The 19,220-nt window shown below is 39.3% G+C and overlaps 1 protein-coding gene across 3 annotated transcripts in view; it reads left to right on the plus strand.

Annotated features, from left to right (window-relative positions):
* Nucleotides 1-8: 8 nt before the first annotated feature.
* Nucleotides 9-19,220, plus strand: part of TGS1 (trimethylguanosine synthase 1) — a 47,976-nt gene continuing 28,764 nt past the window's right edge. Inside the window, exons 1-7 of one of the 3 annotated variants that reach the window (XM_045050122.1) lie at nucleotides 9-287; nucleotides 7,486-7,550; nucleotides 9,877-10,037; nucleotides 10,600-11,425; nucleotides 13,750-13,867; nucleotides 15,346-15,432; nucleotides 17,763-17,937. In XM_045050122.1, the coding sequence (XP_044906057.1) occupies nucleotides 184-287; nucleotides 7,486-7,550; nucleotides 9,877-10,037; nucleotides 10,600-11,425; nucleotides 13,750-13,867; nucleotides 15,346-15,432; nucleotides 17,763-17,937 (1,536 nt within the window). In that variant the 5' untranslated portion in view covers nucleotides 9-183. The remainder of the gene's footprint in view (nucleotides 288-7,485; nucleotides 7,551-9,876; nucleotides 10,038-10,599; nucleotides 11,426-13,749; nucleotides 13,868-15,345; nucleotides 15,433-17,762; nucleotides 17,938-19,220) is intronic. The other 2 variants (XM_045050123.1, XM_003999816.6) reach the window with 2 other exon arrangements.

Here is a 19,220-nt window from a genome sequence, read left to right on the forward strand (position 1 = left end):
CGGCCCCTCCGCTCGCTCCGGGCTTGAGCACCCCCGGGCCCGTTTGTAAACTCCTGACGTTCCCCCGCTCCCCCCACCGGGCGCGCCGGCGAGACCTCTTTTCGGTGTCCGGGAACCAAGCAGAGGCCGGGAAGGCCGGTCCCGTGCCGCTGGTCGCAGGGCTTCCTGCTCCGAAGTGGGAAAATGTGCTGCGACAAGTGGAGCCGCGTGGCCGAAATGTTTCTCTTCGTTGAAGACCTGGAGGAGGATTGTAAGATCCTTTGCCTGTGCTCCAGGGCATTTGTGGAGTAAGTAAAAACGCGTCCCTCTTCATTTCTAGCCCGGTTCTTGCCCAGAAATGTAGGCCTCGCAAGCTACGTGTGATTGATCCCCGAAGCCGTGGCTCAAGTCGAAGACCCGTGGGCAAGGTGGTTTCAGGAAAGAAAAGTCCTCAGAGTTCACGGAAGGTCGCCTATCACTGTTAAGGGAAGGGGGAAACCGGCTTTGTCGGCTGCTGTAAAAAATGCGGCAGCTGATTGATTTCGTTTTTATAAACCGAGGGGACGTTTAAAAATCGGGGGAAGTGAAATGTAAACGCCCCTTCAGGGGTGTGACAGCTCAAGGTGAAGACTTTAAGATGAGTACCTTTTGTTGGTTAACATTTTTTGAAAACCTTGAGATTTAATCAAGTGCATATGCGCAGACATGGAGCTTCTAGTTGCCCGAGATAAAAGATTTAACTATAATTCCATCAGTTTTTCAGCTGTATTTTTGGGAAATATTTGGGGTAAAAATTGCCCTCCATGGAAGGAAGATAACCAGTGGGTGGGAAACAAGGAACTAAGGAATCGGATTATAGGGATGACTGTTTGCATATCGGGTGTGTGAGTTAAGCCGCTTCAGTCTTTTTTCCGTCCCTAAAACAGGTATGTTTTCACAATGATTTCCAGTGATTTCGCAGGCTTATTGTTAGATTCAACCTGCGGAAGTAAATTTCGTGGGCTGTACTTTTAATGTAGTTTAATGTGGGGGAATTGAAGTTTGAAGAAATGCTTACAGTTACTGTATTTGTGTGGAGTAATCGGAAAATTGATCCAAAAAGAAGTTAAACACGATGTTTAACTTTTAAAATATTGCCATCTTTGCATACGTGCATGCATGTGCAAATGCTTTCTGTGGTTCTTTGTATTAGGTACCCTGGTAGGCCCTGGGGTATAAGACACAGCCTGTCGCTACACCATAGTAAGACAACTGTTACATAGTTATTTAGCGAATTACAGTCGTAGGTGTTATAGGAGAGTACAGGGGGCTGTCATAGCAAAAACCTAACCTTTCTCCAAAGATCACAGAGATTTCTTTGAGAAAAGTAGCTTTTGAAAAGAGGTCTAGAGAGTGGAAGTAAACTGGGGTATGTTTGAGTGAGAGAGGGAGCGACGAGCAGAACTCTAAAAAGTAGAAGAAAGCCAAGTCTACATACCTACTTCTTAGCCTGCAGCCAGATGAGTCTCGGGGCTATCTTCATGAAGCCTCCTTTCCACAAAAAAAAAAAAAAAAAAAAGGAAAGAAAGAAAGGGAATGTGAGTTATAAAATGCATGAAGTTGATGGGGCACCTAGGTGGCTCAGTCAGTTAAGGGTCCTGACTTCAGCTCAGGTCGTGATCTCACAGTTTGTGAGTTCAAGCCCCGCGTCGGGCTCTGTGCTGACAGCTCAGAGCTTGGACCCTGCTTGGGATTCTATGTCTCCCTCTCTCTGTCTGCCCCTCCCCCGCTCGTGTTCTGTCTGTCTCAAAAATAAATAATAAACATTAAAGAGAGTTCTTTTAAAAAATGTGAAGATTTGAGAAAAAACTGTCATGCCATACCCCTACAAAGCAATATGCTACTAGATTTCAATTAAAGCAACTTTATTTAGAACACAATTTAGGGGGCTCCTGGGTGGCTCAGTCCGTTGAGCTTCCAACTCGATTTCAACTCAAGTCATGATCTCATGGTCATGGGATGGAACCCGATGGGCTGGTGATGGGCTGGCACGGAGCATGAAAACTGCTTAATATTTTCTCTCTCTCTCCCTTCCCTCCACCCCCCCCCCAACACCTCTTCCCCCTGGTATACACGAACTCTCTCTCTTTCTCTCTCAAAATAAAAATAAATGAATAAAACACAATTTAATTGCCATATAAATCACCGATTACTTTGAATTTAGTCTTTTTGAACCAAAATGTTCATTTTTTTAAACTTCGTATAATTTCATACATATTAAAACTTAGAAGCTCTACTTTGCTTTTAGAAGCCACATTCTGGGTTCAAAATAGGTAAAGAGAAAAGAATGGCTTTTTCCTTTAGATCACTTAATGCTCAAATTATAACCCCTTAGAACAAAAAGAACTTGGAAATCTGATCTTGAAATTATTTCCAGGAGGAGTCCTGGGGACTTGGAGACATGCTGGCAGTTCAGAGGCTTAATAGTGTAACTCTGAGTTTCCAGGTAGAGAAAAGGTCTGTTTCACCATCTTAAAATAACAGATTGGCTGTTAGCAAAATTCTAGAATAGATTATTAAACTGAAAAATACAGTACCATACTTTGGAGCAGAAACAGAAAACGAGCATTAGCATAGGTGCCTAATACCTTCTTAGTATTGAGTTGACTCTCATACTAAACTAAAGGTTATTGTACACCTCTCCTAGAAGGCAGAAAATAGAACCTCATATTGTAACTAACTTTTATTTTCTGAGGACATTATATTAACATACTGTCAGGGCACCTGGGTGGCGCAGTCAGTTGAGTGTCTGACTTTGGCTCAGGTCATGATCTTGCAGTTGATGAGTTCAAGCCCCACATTGGGCTCTGTGCTGACAGCTCAGAGCCTGGAGCCTGCTCAGGATTCTGTGTGTGTGTGTGTGTGTGTGTGTCTCTCTGCCCCTCCCTGCTCATGCTTTGTCTCTCTCAAAAATAATAAAATAAACGTTAAAAAAAATTAACGTACTGTTTTATGAGCTCTAGAGTAATCTGTTTCATCTGCACATTCAGGTTTTCATACACCATATATATGAAGAAAACATAATTACATGTAATGGCGCTTTTAAAAATAATCATCATGGTGGCTCAGTAGTAACATGAAAAAATAGCTTACGTTAATAAACGTCTGAATATAAAATATCTACACTATAATTACAATTATGTAAAAATTTTGTGTTAATATGTACATAGTCTAGAATAGAATATAGTAAAATGCTGAAATGATGGAGTAGTAGATTTTTGTTATGAAAACAACAGACATTAATTATTTAATTCTTTTAAAGGAGTTACTTAATTCTTTTAAATCATTTCTTTCTTTAAGATTTACCTATTATATATATCTGATGCTACTCATTCTTAGAAAGTTTATGCTTTTCTTGTTTTTAAACTTTATTATTATTAATTTAAATCCAAGGTATTTAATATGTAGTGTAATAATGATTTCAAGAATAGAATTTAGTGATTCATCACTTATATGTAACACCCAGTGCTCATCCTTAATGTGTCCTCCTTAATGCCCCTCCTCCATTTAGCGCCCCCTACCCAACACCCCCCAGCATCCCTCAGTTTGTTCTCTGTATTTAAGAGTCTCTTATGGTTTGTCTTCTCTGTTTTTATATTATTTTTGCTTCCCTTATGTTCATCTGTTTAAAGTCCACATGTGACTGAAGCCATATGATATTTGGCTTATTTGACTTAATAAGTCTTTGACTTATTTCGCTTAGCATAATACACTCTGGTTCCATCCACGTTGTTGCAGATGGCAAGATTTCATTCTTTTTGATCGCCGAGTAATATTCCATTGTCCATATATACCACATCTTTATCCATTCATCCGTCGATGGACATTTGGGCTCTTTCCATACTTTGGTTATTGTCACTAGTGCTGCTGTACACATTGGGGTGCATGTGTCCCTTCGAAATAGCACTCCTTTGGATATCCTTCGGGTAAATACCTAGTAGTGCAATTGCTGGGTCATGGGGTAGTTCTGTTTTTAATATTTTGAGGAATCTCCATACTGTTTTCCAGAGCAGCTGCGCCAGTTTGCATTCCCACCAGCAGTGCAAGAGAGATCCTCTTTCTCTGCATCCTCACCAACATCTGTTGTTGCCTGAGTTGTTAATTTTAGCCAGTCTGACAGGTGTGAAGTGGTATCTCATTTTGATTGATAGTTGCCTGATGATGAGTGATGTGGAGCATTTTTTTCATGTGTCTGTTAGCCATCTGGATGTCTTCTTTGGAAAAGTGTCTGTTTTGCCCATTTCTTCACTGGATTGTTTTTTGGGTGCTCATTTTGATAAGTTCTTTATAGATTTTGGATAGTAACCCTTTTTGTGATATTTCATTTGCAAATACCTTCTCCCATTCCGTTGGTTGCCTTTTAGTTTTGCTGATTGTTTCCTTCACTGTGCAGAAGCTTTTTATCTTGATGAGGTCCCAATAGTTTATTTTTCTTTTGTTTCCCTTGCCTCTGGAGACATGTCAAATAAGAAGTTGCTGCAGCTGAGGTCAAAGAGGTTGCTGCCTGTTTTCTCCTCTAGGATTTTGCTGGCTTCCTGTCTTATGTTCAGGTCTTTCATCCATTTTAAGTTTTATTTTTGTGTCTGGTGTAAGAAAGTGGTCCAGGTTCATTCTTCTGCATGTCGCCGTCCAGTTTTCCCAGCACCATTTGCTGAAGAGACTGTTTTTTCCATTGGATATTCTTTCCTGCTTTGTCAAAGATTAGTTGGCCACATAGTAAATCATTTTAAAATAATTTCAAACTTAAAAAATAGGTCCGTGAACCATATTCCCCTGTCCGCAGATTCACCAGGTCTTAATAGTTAGCTGCCTTTGTTCCATCTCTCCCTCTGCAGACACAGAGACACGTGCCCAGGCCCCACATACACCATCTTTTCTGAACCATTTGAGAGCAAGCTGCAGACTTGATTCCCCATCTCTCCTAAATACTCCATTGTGCATCTCCCTAAAACAAGTATATTCTCCTTTATAACCACTGTCGAGGGTTCACATTTCCCCCAGCTTTCCCAGCAGTGTTTCTCTTTTCTTTCTGATCCAGAATTCCACATAGTTCCTCTTACGTTTACTTTTGACTTGTCAATCTCCTTTGGAAAAATTCTTCGCCCTTTCCCTCCCTTTCGTGGCCTCAACATTTTAAGAAGTGCAGACCTTACCTTCTCCTTCTGTAGGCTGACCTTACTTAACCTGGGTCTCTCTGACATTTCAACAGGAACAGAGATGGGGCCGTGCCTTCTTGGCAGGAAAGCCACAGAAGTGATCCTGTGGTTGGTCCTGCATCGCTTCAGCAATGACTTTCTGGAGATCCAGTCCACCACTGGCGACGTTAACCTCCATTGCCCAATCATTGGGGTCTCCCAGTTTTCTTCACTGTAAAGTCACAGTGATTCCCTTTGCATTCGTTAGTATGTTGTAGGAAAGTACTCCAGTGCTATACCGATACCCTGTTGTTGCCTGAATCTGCTACCTCTTGAAGATTGCCAAAGAGTCATTCTCTGCCTGTATCGTTCTACTTTTATTAGTTGGCATTCTGTATGGAGCACTTTCCCTTCTCTCCACATATTTGTTTACTCCTTTATTTACATTAACGTGAACTCTGGATTGTTCGTTTATTGATAAGTTATATTTTATTACTGTCATTTATTTTGATGTTCATATTGTCTCAGCCTTAGCTGGTGGGGGCCTCCTGAGGTGGCTTGTATATCATTTTGATGTGTCCCTGGCATTGTTAGACCTCCTCCTGACCTTCTGGCACAGAAGGTGACCCAAGCATAATCTTTTATAGTCCATGCTTCAACCTGGAACTGCCATTTCTGAAGGTACCTTTGTTCCTTTTAGCGGAGTGGAGTGTTCAGAAACCAAGACTTGGGTGCTCGTTGTGTTCCCTGCTCTTGGGTTTTCATTTCCCCTATGCGCTCTCAGCAGATAGAATTAGGCAGGGTGTATCTGCATTTTGCATACATACAGAAACACATGTAGGTGTGTAGGAATATCTTGGCTATCGGTATCCTCAGTACATTTCCTTATGTGCTCAGTGTAACCAGTCTTGCAATCTTACTAGCCTTTTCCTCCATCCGACACCTGGTGCCCCGTATCCTCGGGTGCTGGCAGGCACGCCGTTGATGCCCTCTGTGTAGCCGCTGCTCTCCCCCACCCCCAGAGCCCTCTCCATTGTCCAGTGTTCTTGGGGGCCAGTGGGCGTTGTGCCAGAGCACATTTGCACTGCGTTCCCTGGCGTGTTTGCTGTCCTACTGTGAGTCATCACTTTATCTTTTATAAAGTATCAAAACATAAACAGGAGGATAGTGAAATATGTCAAGTGTACAAAAATTTTATTTGGTTGAATTTATTGTGGTTACACTGGAAAAATAGTATCAGGTATTACTTGCAGATGGCTTTATTCTGGCAATTCTGATGGAGTTTGTTACAGCTCAATTTAATGGTAGGAAGAAAATGGCACAATTTTCTCCTTTTTCAAAGTGTCCTGTCAAGTTTATTTGTGTTAAGTAATCTCTGATCTTAGCAGATAGAAAACAACTCTTGAAGTAGGTATGTAAAGAAAAGTTGAATCATTCACTGTTGTTAAAAATTGTTGAGACTAGGGTATTGGCTGGCTCAGCCGGGGGAGCATGCAACTCTTGATCTTGGGGTCATGAGTTTGAGCCCCACATTAGGCACCGAGCTTACTTAAATAATTATTCAATTAAAAATTGTTGAGGCTGAATGTTTTGTTTTGATTTCTGTTTCAGTTTGATAAAATATCTAAATAAGAACTTCATTGTATGTTAGTCCCCAAAACAACCTTTGCTTGGACTGTGACTGTCTTGTCTACTAAGCAATGATAACTTGGCTGATTTGCAAATGGAGTAGGGTCTACATGTGGATTTATGTGTGTGGAAGGTAAATCTTTCCACCTTTTTTTTACATGTTTATTTTTGAGAGACAGCGAGAGACCAAGCATGAGCGGGGAAGGGCAGAGAGAGACACACACAAGAATCCTAAACAGTCTCCAGGCTCTAAGCTATCAGCACAGAACCCGATGTGGGGATCAAACCCACGAACCATGAAATCAGGACCTGAGCCGAAGTTGGACTCTTAACAGACTGAGCCACCCAGCGCCCCTAAATCTTTCCACTTTTATGCTCACTTCTTACAGCAAGTTTAGAGAACACTTTCTTGTTTATGTATTATAAGATCAAATCTTCCCACAATGCCAGAACTACTCTTTAATTATACTAATTAGTAATTGTAATTATAAATGATTCCTATGTGGTATATATTCCCTGTCTTAGATGTACTATCCTTGTAATAACCTCGTGAGATATGTGTTCTTTCCTCTGTATTACAGATGAGGAAGATACATTAGCAGATTGCTTTTCTGTTCCTTAACATTTTAAATCTATGCTGCCTTGAATTTTTTTCCCAGATTTATAATGTATTTCATTTTTGACTGTTTAATTTGCTTTGCAGAGATCGAAAATTGTGCAATTTGGGATTAAAAGGCTACTATGTCAAAGGCAATGGTGACAATGCAGGTAATACAGTATAAAACCATATGGTCCCTTTTCACTCAAAGTAACTATAATACTGTATTGATTTTAAATATAATTTGTTATAGTACCATATTGATTTGTTGCATAAAATATTATAAATGACAACCAGTAATTATAGTCCTTATTTTTTATTATGACGTGGTTCTAGAATCCGTTTCAAAGCACATCTTTTCTTTTCCTGCTAGCTCCTCTATGGACTTGAGGTAGCCTCTTTTGCTCTATGTAACGTTCCTTCCTGAGTTGTTGCCATAAGATAAGAGCAGCCTGAAATTTGCAGCTTTGAAAAGTAGAGAGCATATTTTTCCCCCCAGCAAAATTTTATTGTGTTGGAAGATAAACAGAGGCATATTAAAATTTTCAAGAGTTTATTCGAGCAGACACCTCTCCAAGTCAGGCAGTGCCGGCTCCCTGGATAGGAGCACCACTCCACGATGGGAGTTAGAGGAGGGGTTTTTATAGAGACGGTGTGGAAGCAAAGCAAGGAAATTACTTGATTGGCTATGGCTTAACAGTGGGCTCATTTGGGGAAGCCTGCTGGCTATTTGTGATTGGTTGTTCTTAAGTTTTATTTTCTTCGATTTGAGCGCTTGGATTCTGGCTTAGGTTTTTGGTTTGCTTCAATTGACAACAAAGGCCTTAGAGCCACCTCAGTCTAATGACCTCCTTGTTTATATACTTTACCAATCGTATAAATAAGGTATTCAGGATAAGTGCCAAGTGAACATCCATAGTCTTCTGACTGAAGTGAAGAGCCCATCATCTGGGTTCACGTTCCCAAATAACAAATAGAATTTGTTGTATACTTTGAGCCTTATCTAGTTTCCAAAAACCATCTTGCTCTCTCTCAGACTTCCCTTTGAGACCGCGTTTGTTCTTTCCACACAGATCTTTTTTGTTCTCTAGATACAGGCAAAACTAGCATGAGTTCTAGGCTAAAGCCAGCACAAGTAAAGAGTGTCGTGTTGCCCTTAAAAGTCCTTTAACTCTCACAATAATGGAACGAGTCAGTGTTTCTTCAGTTGATTGCTGGATAAAGTGTTTGGTTTGTGTTTCAATGTAATGTACAAATAAGGTTTCTTCAGACCCCAAGCTCCTGCTAAACGTAAAATATACATACCATGGGGCACCTGGGTGGCTCATGATCTCATGGTTGTGAGATTGAGCCCCGTGTCGTCATGAAGCCTGCTAGGGATTCTCTCCTCTCCCTCTACTCCTCTCACTTGCTTGTGTGTGCATGCTCTCTCTCTCTCTCTCTCTCTCTTTTTCATCAATCAATCAATCAATGAATAAAACATATACTATGAAAGGAACATAAAACTTAGCACATTTGTTTTTCCTATTTGCTCTCTCTTGGACTTTCATAAGTTCATTGAGTGGAATGGTAAGTGGAATCCCCCTTATTACTTAGGCAGAGATTTTTTTCCCCTCTTTGTTTTAGTAGGATTTGTACACAAAAGATTTCTTTATAGTCTCCATTTTTGCTTTGTAAGACTCACCTTTCTGTTGCCTACAGTCATTTAGCTGGAGTGCAGCTCAGCCCTAATTGAGTATGCTAATGTGTAAAGTGACATTTATCTCACATTTCAAATGGCTAATGGAGCATTTGAATGGCATTTGTCCTGTTAATGGTGTGATACACTTTTTTTTATCTAACCATATTAGTATAAAGCAAAACTTACTTTGTTACAATACAACAGGTTTTTTTGTAAGACCTAGAATCAGGAGTTTGAAAGAATCTTCCAGCTCAGTAGATTTCACTTTCAATAGCAGAACCCTTTCATTCAATCATCTCTCCCAGAGTCACAGAATATAAATCCCAGTTGTGATTAAAGTACCCTCAAAAAAATAAATAAATAAAAAATAATAATAATAAAGTACCCTCGAGGCGACTAAAGACATGCCTTTCCCCTCTCTTATTACTAGCTCCTAAAGTAACTCCACAAATCATCATTTTAACTTCACTGATCTAGTTGAGTAATACTGCCTATGGCGAAAACGTGTTTTCCCTGTGATTACTCCACCAGGTCCCCCCTCGTATCCTCAGTACTCTGCGTGGTGCAAAGGGCTCTGTGCCCAGCACAGAGGAGGTACTCAGTACGTGTAACTTGAATGGGCAGCTGGTAGCAGGCAGAGCCAGACCAGAAGTTGTCTCTTGATTCTCAGTTGGCCGTTTTTTACTAGTCTTTTTAACTCCTTAAAAATCGTAACACTTGCATGATTCTGGATCTCAGGTTCCTCTTTAAAATGAGGATGATAAAACTTACATCTACATTCTCTCTAAAATGAAGCTAACAAATGCTGTCTGTAGGAGACCAAGCAACAGAAGAGGAGGAAGGTGGCACAGCAGAGTCACATGACAGCAAAGGCTTAGGCCTAGATGAAAGTGAACTTGATTCTGAGGCTGAACTCATGAGAAGTATGGGACTACCACTCCAGTTTGGTGGTGTATCTGCACATAAGACTTTTGAGGTAAGTAGGGGCACCTGGGTGCCTCAGTCGGTTAAGGGTCTGACTCTTGATTTCAGCTCAGGTCATGATATTGTAGTTTGTGAGTTCAAGCCCTACATCAGACTCTGTGCTAGTGGTGTGGAGCCTGCTTGGGATCCTCTGTGTCTCTTTCTCTGCCCCTCTCCCACTTGTGTTTTAAATAAGTAAATAAATATTTTTTTTAAAAAAGAATTTTTACAAAAGTATAAGTTACTTTTATTTGTTTCTTCATTTTCTCCATAAAATACCACATGGAATTATTTTATCCCAAATCTAACACATTCATACATTAGAGCACCCCACTTCTTTTTAAACGTACATATTTATAAATTAACCAAAACTGCAAGTTTTGATATATGTCTATGTTTGATTTTTTCCTCCTCCTGTAAACATAGAGAGTAAAATTAATCTGTGTGTGTAACTAAAGCCCAGGATGAGGGTTTGAGGATCTATTATTTAATTTAATGGTAAAGGAGACTTGGATTCTACTTTCTCTTATACTTTATGAGGTGCATTTGATATTCAAGTTATTTATCTTATGTAGGTGTCTATGAATACTAGAAATAAAGTTAAAGTCAAAAAGAAAAAGAAAAAACAGCAAAAGAAGTACTTGCAGGAAATTATGAGAGAATCTTGGAGACAAGAATATGAAGAAGATGACATTTTGGCTTCCGATGATCCGTCTTCAGTTGAACAGTATGAGAACACCAAAACATGTGAACTTCAAACCAAAAAGGACATTGAAACTGAAAATCTTCCTGTTGAAAATACATTATGCCCAAAGCTAGAAATTACAGAGAAGTGGGAAAAGTATTGGAATGAATATGGCGGAGGACTCTTATGGCAAAGCTGGCAAGAGAAACATCCAGGTCAGACACTGTGTTCTGAACCTTGGAACATTCCTGATACAAAGGAGGAATGGGAACAACATTATAGTCAACTCTATTGGTATTATTTGGAACAGTTTCAGTATTGGGAAGCGCAGGGTTGGACTTTTGATGCCCCAGAAACCTGTGATACAGATTCTTGTGGGCCTAAAATAGAAGTTGACGACAAGAAAGATGAAAATTGCATAAAAGCAGACTTAACGTCTTTTCCATCTTCATCTATTACCATTGATAGTGAAAGCTCTAGTTCAAGTGATAAAGAGCATAATGAAATACTTGACGGAGTTAGTAACTTAAGTCTGAATTCAGAGGAAGTGGAACAGAGCCGGTTAGATTCTTCAGTAAGTTACAATGGATGTCAGTTGCTGAGTGAAGTCGGCAGCAGCAGAGAATGCCCTGCTTCTGGCCAAAGTGAACCATGTCACGGAGGAACCAAGGACAGCAACGTGTCTGGGAACAGAAGCGCAAACCAACCAGCTCAGGGTAAGACTGGCCAAGATGTATCCTACTGAACAGGAAAATGAACCTACTGAGCAAAATAACACTAATCCTTTATGCAAGAGTTACACAATGCCAAGTACATTTTATAGTATAAAATGATTTACTCCATATATCACAAGTTGTTTATTTCCCTTTCATATAAATCAGAAAAATGTTTGCAAAGGGTTCTCAAAAGTATCATTTTTTCCACTTGTACCTTGGTGGCCAATTAAAACTTGAAAGTCCCTTGGGGCACCTGGGTGGCCTCAGTCGGTTAAGCGTCCGACTTCAGCTCAGGTCATGATCTTACAGTCTGTGAGTTTGAGCCCCACATAGGGCTCTGTGCTGACAGCTCAGAGCCTGGAGCCTGTCTCGGATACTGTGTCTCCCTCTCTGTCTCCCTCTCCCTCCCCCACTCGTGCTCTGTCTCTCTTGCTCTCAAAAATAAATAAAACATAGAAACAAAACAAACAAAAAACACCTTGGAACTCCCTTGAGAAATTTAGAATAGAAATGGAACTTCCAAGTTTCTTTGAAGCAAATGTATGTATAGGAGGCATATTAGAGAATGGTTCAGAGTACACAATGGATATCAGGCAAATCGTACTCTAAGTTATATCTGGAAATTTATTTTGGAACCAATGAAGTCTTGCTCTGTAGGGAATCTCAACAGGGCATGATATTAATTTCTATCTAGAAGAGTTGACTTTAGGATCCTTGTTAAATATCCAGGATAAGGAACTTCGTTGACTCCAGCCTAAGTGATTGAAAACATAACAAAACAAAACCTGTCATGCAAATTGATGTCTAAAGAACTAAAGAAAGGATGAAAGAAAGCCAGTGAGAGGTATGTTAAGAAGTCAGAGGTGGTTATTAAGAATGCTCTTGCTAGGGAAAAGGATTCTAAGGAATCCTAAGGAAACCAGGAAAATCAGAGAGGAGGAAATTTTTATAAGTTTGGCATCCTTGATGTTTGGTGCTAGACAAGTCTGGTTTGTAATAGAGGACTTTCTTCTCGGCCTCATTCTTATATGAAGCAAAAGGTTTTGGCCTTTTATTTGACAATTGGGTTTGCTTTGTTCCTTGGATTGCGGATTTTCATCTAGCTGAGAGTTCCCTTTAGAGAGAGTTCCTAAAGGACCCTACCTACTTTTTGATTTCTTTTTTCTCTGTGCTCTCCCAATGGAGCTTACCTCAGTATTATCATTCTTTTCTATTTTGGTGTTATTTTCATCCTTTTTTTAATGTGATTACTTTATGTTAGTCTTTTGACACTCCTCCCTGCTCTCTCGATTACTTTCTGTGCTGATTTTGACCATAAAACTAGAAATCTGTATATTGGCCAATGTATTGGCCCCTGTCTTACTACTTCATGTTACTTCTTTGACCATCCTCCCTTATCTTCCTGTTTGTTCCCTTTGTCAAACATAGTAAACCTCATAGTCTCTGCCTTCTGTGGTCTATTTCCTAGTTTACATGCATAGATTGGCCATTTTTGTTACCTTTTCCCTTAATTATGTGTGTAATTGGCCATTTCTTTAATCAGTCCCGGGGTGAGTGCCATCAGGATCAATCTGAGAATTTGAGGTTTTAATTTGTTTTGGATCCTCCCTTGAGATCACAACACAAGGTATATGTTGCACGTTTTCTATGTAAGCGTATATGTTTTCTATTGTTTGTGGTTGCATATTCTCCTGAAATAGTCTGTGCCTACACAAAGTATCCCATTGTCTACACTACAGACAACTCTCCATTTCTAGTTCCCCCTACTCACTTTGTGCCAGTCTGAAGAAATACAGAACAAAGACAGGTGCCTCAGTCAGAGCTGCCACAAGTTTAAAAGCATTCTTTTTAAATGATGGTGCTTACCTTTCTATTACTTGCATTGTCAGTTTAAGGGCTATGTTAGAGACCAATGTATTTGCTTCTTAATAAGGAGAAATCATTTTTCTGAAAACACTGTATTCAGAGTCATGTAAGTTAAAATTCGGTCAAATGTGATAGCTGTTAGTGTGTGTGATTAGAAAGCTTTCACAAAAGTAACTGGATTAATTTATGTAGATTTGAACAGTTATGAGGAAAAAGTTTTCGTTTGCTTTCTAAGTAGTTAGATCATGGAAACTTTAATAGATAGGCATAGCTACAATTTTACGCTCAGACTCTGCATGCAGATACACAAAATAGGTCGATTCGATCTGGCGCTGTGCCTGACGTGCGCATACAGTTCATTGCAAGAAAGGCAATAAAGTATTTGATCGCCTTTGCAAAAGGCAGAGGACTTGTCAAACCAAGGAGAGAACTCCACTGCAATATCTCTGCCTCTTTAGATTCACAGGACTCTTCCGAAGCAAACGCAGTCAGAGAAAGACCACACTCCAACAGTATTGATGGAGACGAGAGTGAAGAAGATCCACCTGAACATAAGCCAAGCAAACTCAAGAGGAGGCAAGTAACACATTACCTCCCTCTCCACAGTGGATAGCAGAAGCACTTGTGTCCATGAGGGGGTGGCTATAAAGCATTTGTTATATTACAGTACTTACTGTTAGTCCTGGAGAAAAGGAGAAAAGATGAGACGTACTAGCCTTGGAACACGGTCAAATCCCAGCAGTCAAATCCCGCAGTTTCTTGTCTATAAAATGGAACCAATGCTTTTTTTAATGAGATCGTTAGGAAGACTAGAACTAGCATGTAATATATCTGATGGGAGTGTCAGTAGGTGACAGCTTTTAATAATGTATCCGTAGATACGGTTTCTCTCAAGGACGTTCTGATTTTTTTCTTCAAAAATCTAAGTATGTGTTATCACAGAATTTTATGCTAAAAGACCTCAAGTATCTAATGCTCTTAATCTGTACATGAGAATATTAAGACAAAATGAGGGTAAGTGCTTTTGCCCAGAGTCACATAGCAAAACAAGGGCAGCCTTGGAAAAGGCTGATGCCCAGACCAACTCTTCCGGAGGCAGTGCTCTTCTAGTATACTATTGATATGTAAAATTAAAGTGACAAGTAACATAGGTTGGATACAGTCAAATGCTGATTCTGTAAGATACAAGGAAAGGACGGATGTTACAGAACTTAGATGTTAGCTAAAAACATTTTATTTCTGTGACAGGATGTGAAGTGTTCCACATATGACTTTTATGTTAACATACAGCTTCTAGAAAAAATAATACGCAAACTTTGGGGGCCCAGTAACCTAGTGCTTTCATAAAAGATTGCCTCCATTGTGTTCTTTCTACATGGTTCGCAGTGCTTGTTAATTCCTGCCTAAGTGCCCGGAAGCAGAGACTCTGTGTGTTCTTACATTTCTGGGACGTAGTAGGTCCACCATAAATGTTCAGTGAGCTTTATTTAATTTGTAAGAATTATTTCTCCCCATTTTCTCTTAGTACTGTCACGTACGTCATAGGGGTCACTGGGAGGTATCCCCATTAGATCAGTGATCATGGGTTACTTGATAACACACTTGTATCACAACCTTATTCTTCACATTTTTTTTTAATTTTTTGGTTGGATTGATACTTCTCAAATGTTTTCTTCTTTGTTTTTGAGGAAAACTTCTAAAGGTAACATTCTAGGAGCTTAGTTGAAGGCTGTAGTTTTTACAGGTGTTTTTCCAAAGGCAAATGGAGAGATCTGTATTCGTGCCATGTTCAAGAGTAGAGAGAGTTACTTGACAAAGTTTAGGATCTGAGTGCTTTTTGCTCTGTTCCAAATACTGCTGGGTACTTTATCTTATTTGGAAAATCTGATTAAAGTACTCTTTCCTGTCTTCGTGGATTTGTGAGCTGGAGCTGTGGTTGACTGTTGTGATTAGAAAGTGTGTGTAGATTGACTCTGTGTACCTTTTGATATTTTCATTAACTGGTGGCCTCTAGATATAATGGTTTATCACTGTTTTACCTTTTGTTTGTTTAGCCACGAGCTGGACATCGATGAAAACCCAGATTCAGACTTTGATGACAATGGTTCCCTTCTGGGATTCAAGCATGGCTCAGGACAAAAGTAATTATGTATAAATACTGTTGTTTTCCCAAAATTGTAACACTTCAGCTGTCTTAAAGTTCTCTGATAGCTAATGATAGTTATAAATTTGATAGTATCTGAGATAGTATAGTTAAAACACTAACCTCTCTTGTGGAGAGATCACCACACATTTGCTATATTCACATACATCGTTTACTCAGTTGCACTTCATACAATCCAATATCGTTATTACAATTTCATAGATAAAGCAGTGACTTGGTTGGGATCATATCATTTCCTAGGGAGAGGATACAGGGCAAGGTTTTGAGACTTCTAAGTAACCCTGACTTATCAGTGCTCACACAATTATCTAATCCTTGTGTGTTTAATTGATTACCCTGTATGTACTTCTGGGTTCTTCCTAAGATTTAGGCGTGTTCCTTTGAGGTTCTTCCCAAGTTATTGTGTGTACCAATAGTTCATTCCTTCATACTGCTGAGTAGTATTCCATTGTATGGATGTACCATAGTTTCTTTAACCATTCATCTATTAAAGGACATTTGGACTATGTATGGTATTTGGCTATTACAAATAAACTGCTATGAACATTTATATACAGAAGGTGTAAGTTTTCTCTGGTATTAAATGCCCAGGCATTAAATATAAGAAAAGTGAAGGGCTTGGGGCGCCTGGGTGGCACAGTCGGTTAAGCGTCCGACTTCAGCCAGGTCACGATCTCGCGGTCCGGGAGTTCGAGCCCCGCGTCAGGCTCTGGGCTGATGGCTCAGAGCCTGGAGCCTGTTTACGATTCTGTGTCTCCCTCTCTCTCTGCCCCTCCCCCGTTCATGCTCTGTCTCTCTGTCCTATAAATAAATGAACGTTGAAAAAAAAAATTAAAAAAAAAAAAAAGTGAAGGGCTTATTGCATATACCATGAAGACCAAACTGAGTATTTAAGGCACATTAAAGACCTACCATTTATGTCAACATGCACCAGTGATTTAAACCAAGATTAAGGTCTTTGATGTTTCTAAGGGTTGAGACTTACTTTGTTAGTTGTGCAGTTTTAGCTGATACCTACATATTGTGAAGTCAGCAAGGAAAGGACACAGATCTCAAAGTTGACTTGTAAATTGAATCCAAATCGGTTAAGGATTACATGCTCATAATACTATAAATATTTTTTTAATTATCAATTATCTCTCCCTTACGGTACTTGAAGGCAGTTGCCGTTGGTATAATTATTTAAGGCTAAAGATCACAAAGATGAGTAATATAAAATGTCTTCTTGAGAGTGCCATGTTTAAATTCCTGACAGAATTTATTTCTACCCACATGTAATTTTATTTAGAAATTACTTGAGTGGCTCTTGCTAGGATACATCCCTGGAGATTTATTCTGTGACCTGGGATTTAACTTAACTATTCTTCTGTTTAGGATTCCCAGTTCTACTTAGAAGAAAAGGATAAGGGGGACCTGAGTGGCTCAATTGGTTAAGTGTCCAACTCTTGATTTCCCGACTCTTGAGATCGGGTCACGATCTCATGGTCATGAGATCGCGTTGGGCTTCACGCTGGGCATGGAGCTTGCTTAAGATTCTCTCTCTTGCTCTGCCCCTCTTCTGCTTGTGTGCTCCCACTCTTTAAAAAGAAGAAGAAGAAGAAGAAGAAGAAAAGGATAAAATGGACTTTTTTATAAAGTTTATAATATGGCTAGAAGATAACACCTGGTATTTAACACTAAACTGTTCAGGAGTTTGTAAGTGCTAAATTGTATATTACACTTTAAGTTTCTTATAGTCTGTGGGAGAAGTACTTAAATAAGGCTTGATAGAGTCATAGAAGTCTTTGTAGCAGATCTTTATCTTTTAAGACTAGAAAAATTCAGATGGTTAGATCAGCAGATATTTTCTAGTTATTTTGTTAATATGGGTTTGCTTCTTGGGTAAGCTCAGATTAATTTAGGTTAAGAAGTCAGTGACCACTTTTAAAATAATTGAAGTCCAGGTATGTAGGTATGAAAGAGCTTTGGTATCATCTCACCATGAGAAAAGATTATATTTCCCTGATGTGCAACGGGGTTACATGTTTCTGCGATTTCTTTATTACACTTTACTATGTAATATCTGCCTTCTGCTATATATAAGGTATGTTGATACTCCCAACTGATGTTTCAGCTTTACTTAAAATTAACATACAACCTCTATGCATTTGAACTTTATTTCATAATTTTTATAATTTAGAAAAGAAATTAAAATGGTGGCTGCTAATCGAAAAATAGTGAAAATTGTCCGTTTTATTCTCTTTTCATATAAGAAAACAAACTCACAGAACTTAAGGTTTGAGTCATCTTCCTTTGGTTTGGTCACAGATACGGTGGAATTTCAAATTTCAGTCATCGGCGGGTCAGATACTTGCAGAAGAATGTGAAGTATAAGTCAAAGTTCCTGGACATGAGAAGACAAATAAATATGAAAAACAAACACATCTTCTTTACTGAAGAGTCAGATAAAACATTTTTCAAGAAAAGCAAAGCTTTGACTAAGGTCTGTATAAATTTTTTCTGTATTTACAGATAGAATCTCATTTTGTGAGCTTGACTCAAATGGTATTCAAATGGAAATCCTGCTTCTATCAGATATAAAGGTGCCTAAAATTCTCTTCCCCTTGCTTCCTAAAGGCATATAGCATGTGAACTAAATTTGAAAAAGAATAAGTTGGTAGTAATGTTATGTTTTGAAAGCTATAAAGTATCTGGGAAGATAGATAAAATTGCCTTGTATACGTAGTAACAGTGAGAATTTCTCATCTGCTTCAGGCTAAGTAGGATCCTGGAAGTCAATTTCTAGTACAGCTTTTATTGTAAGTCTTAATTACGAGATCATCCAGAGGCGATCAATTAAACATTGCACTATGGGGCGCCTGGGTGGCTCAGTCAGTTAAGCGTCCAACTTCGGCTCAGGTCATGATCTTGCGGTTTGTGAGTTCAAGCCCTGCATTGGGCTCTGGGCTGACAGCTCCAACCTGGAGCCTGCTTCGGATTCTGTGTCTCCCTCTCTCTCTGCTCCTCCCCCACTTGTGCTCTGTTTCTCCCTCTATCAAAAATAAATAAAAAATGTTAAAAAAAAAAAATTAAGCATTGCACTAACCAGTTCATCCTAATGGTCTCATGCGAATGTAGTGATTTACACTGTTAACTGGAGTGTTCACTAGAATATCTGTGTCCCCTCTCTTGGACTCTGCTATACCTGCTGTGCCAGCACCTGAAAAACAAAAGTAATTAGAATAGTTTTTGCTTGGTTTGATGAGTGATACTTTTCTGTTGAGGGGTGGTGGGCAGGGAGGACACCTTCTCATGAGTGAAACCTTTGTATCATTGTATTAGTCACTTCTCCAGCAACTCCTTTGGACAACAGAACAAAATCTCAGATCCTGTAATGACTTTGTGTTACCCTTAAGGTACATTATCCTTCCTGACTTCAGCATTCTTCCAAAACATGCAACAGATTTATAGCTGCCTTCATGTTTTCCTTTTCATTTTAGATTGGTTGGTTGCTAGTGATATTTTAATATTTTAGTGGCCCTGGTTATGTCTGGAACACATTTCCCACTTCAGGTCAGTCAGTCCTATAGAACTTTTTATTTGTTGAATGTGATTGCCCCTATACATCCATCTGTAGACAAAGCAGAAACATACCTGCTGTGTATTGACAAGGAAAAAAAGAAACATGGCTGTTGTGTCCTTAGTTATCTGTCTGATACATAGGCACAGTCGCCTTGAAGATTTTGGGTTTGTCTATGCTCATCTTCCAATTTCCTAACTCTTAGG

This window comes from Felis catus, chromosome F2 (genome assembly GCF_018350175.1).
Source record: "Felis catus isolate Fca126 chromosome F2, F.catus_Fca126_mat1.0, whole genome shotgun sequence".
NCBI lineage: Eukaryota > Metazoa > Chordata > Mammalia > Carnivora > Felidae > Felis > Felis catus.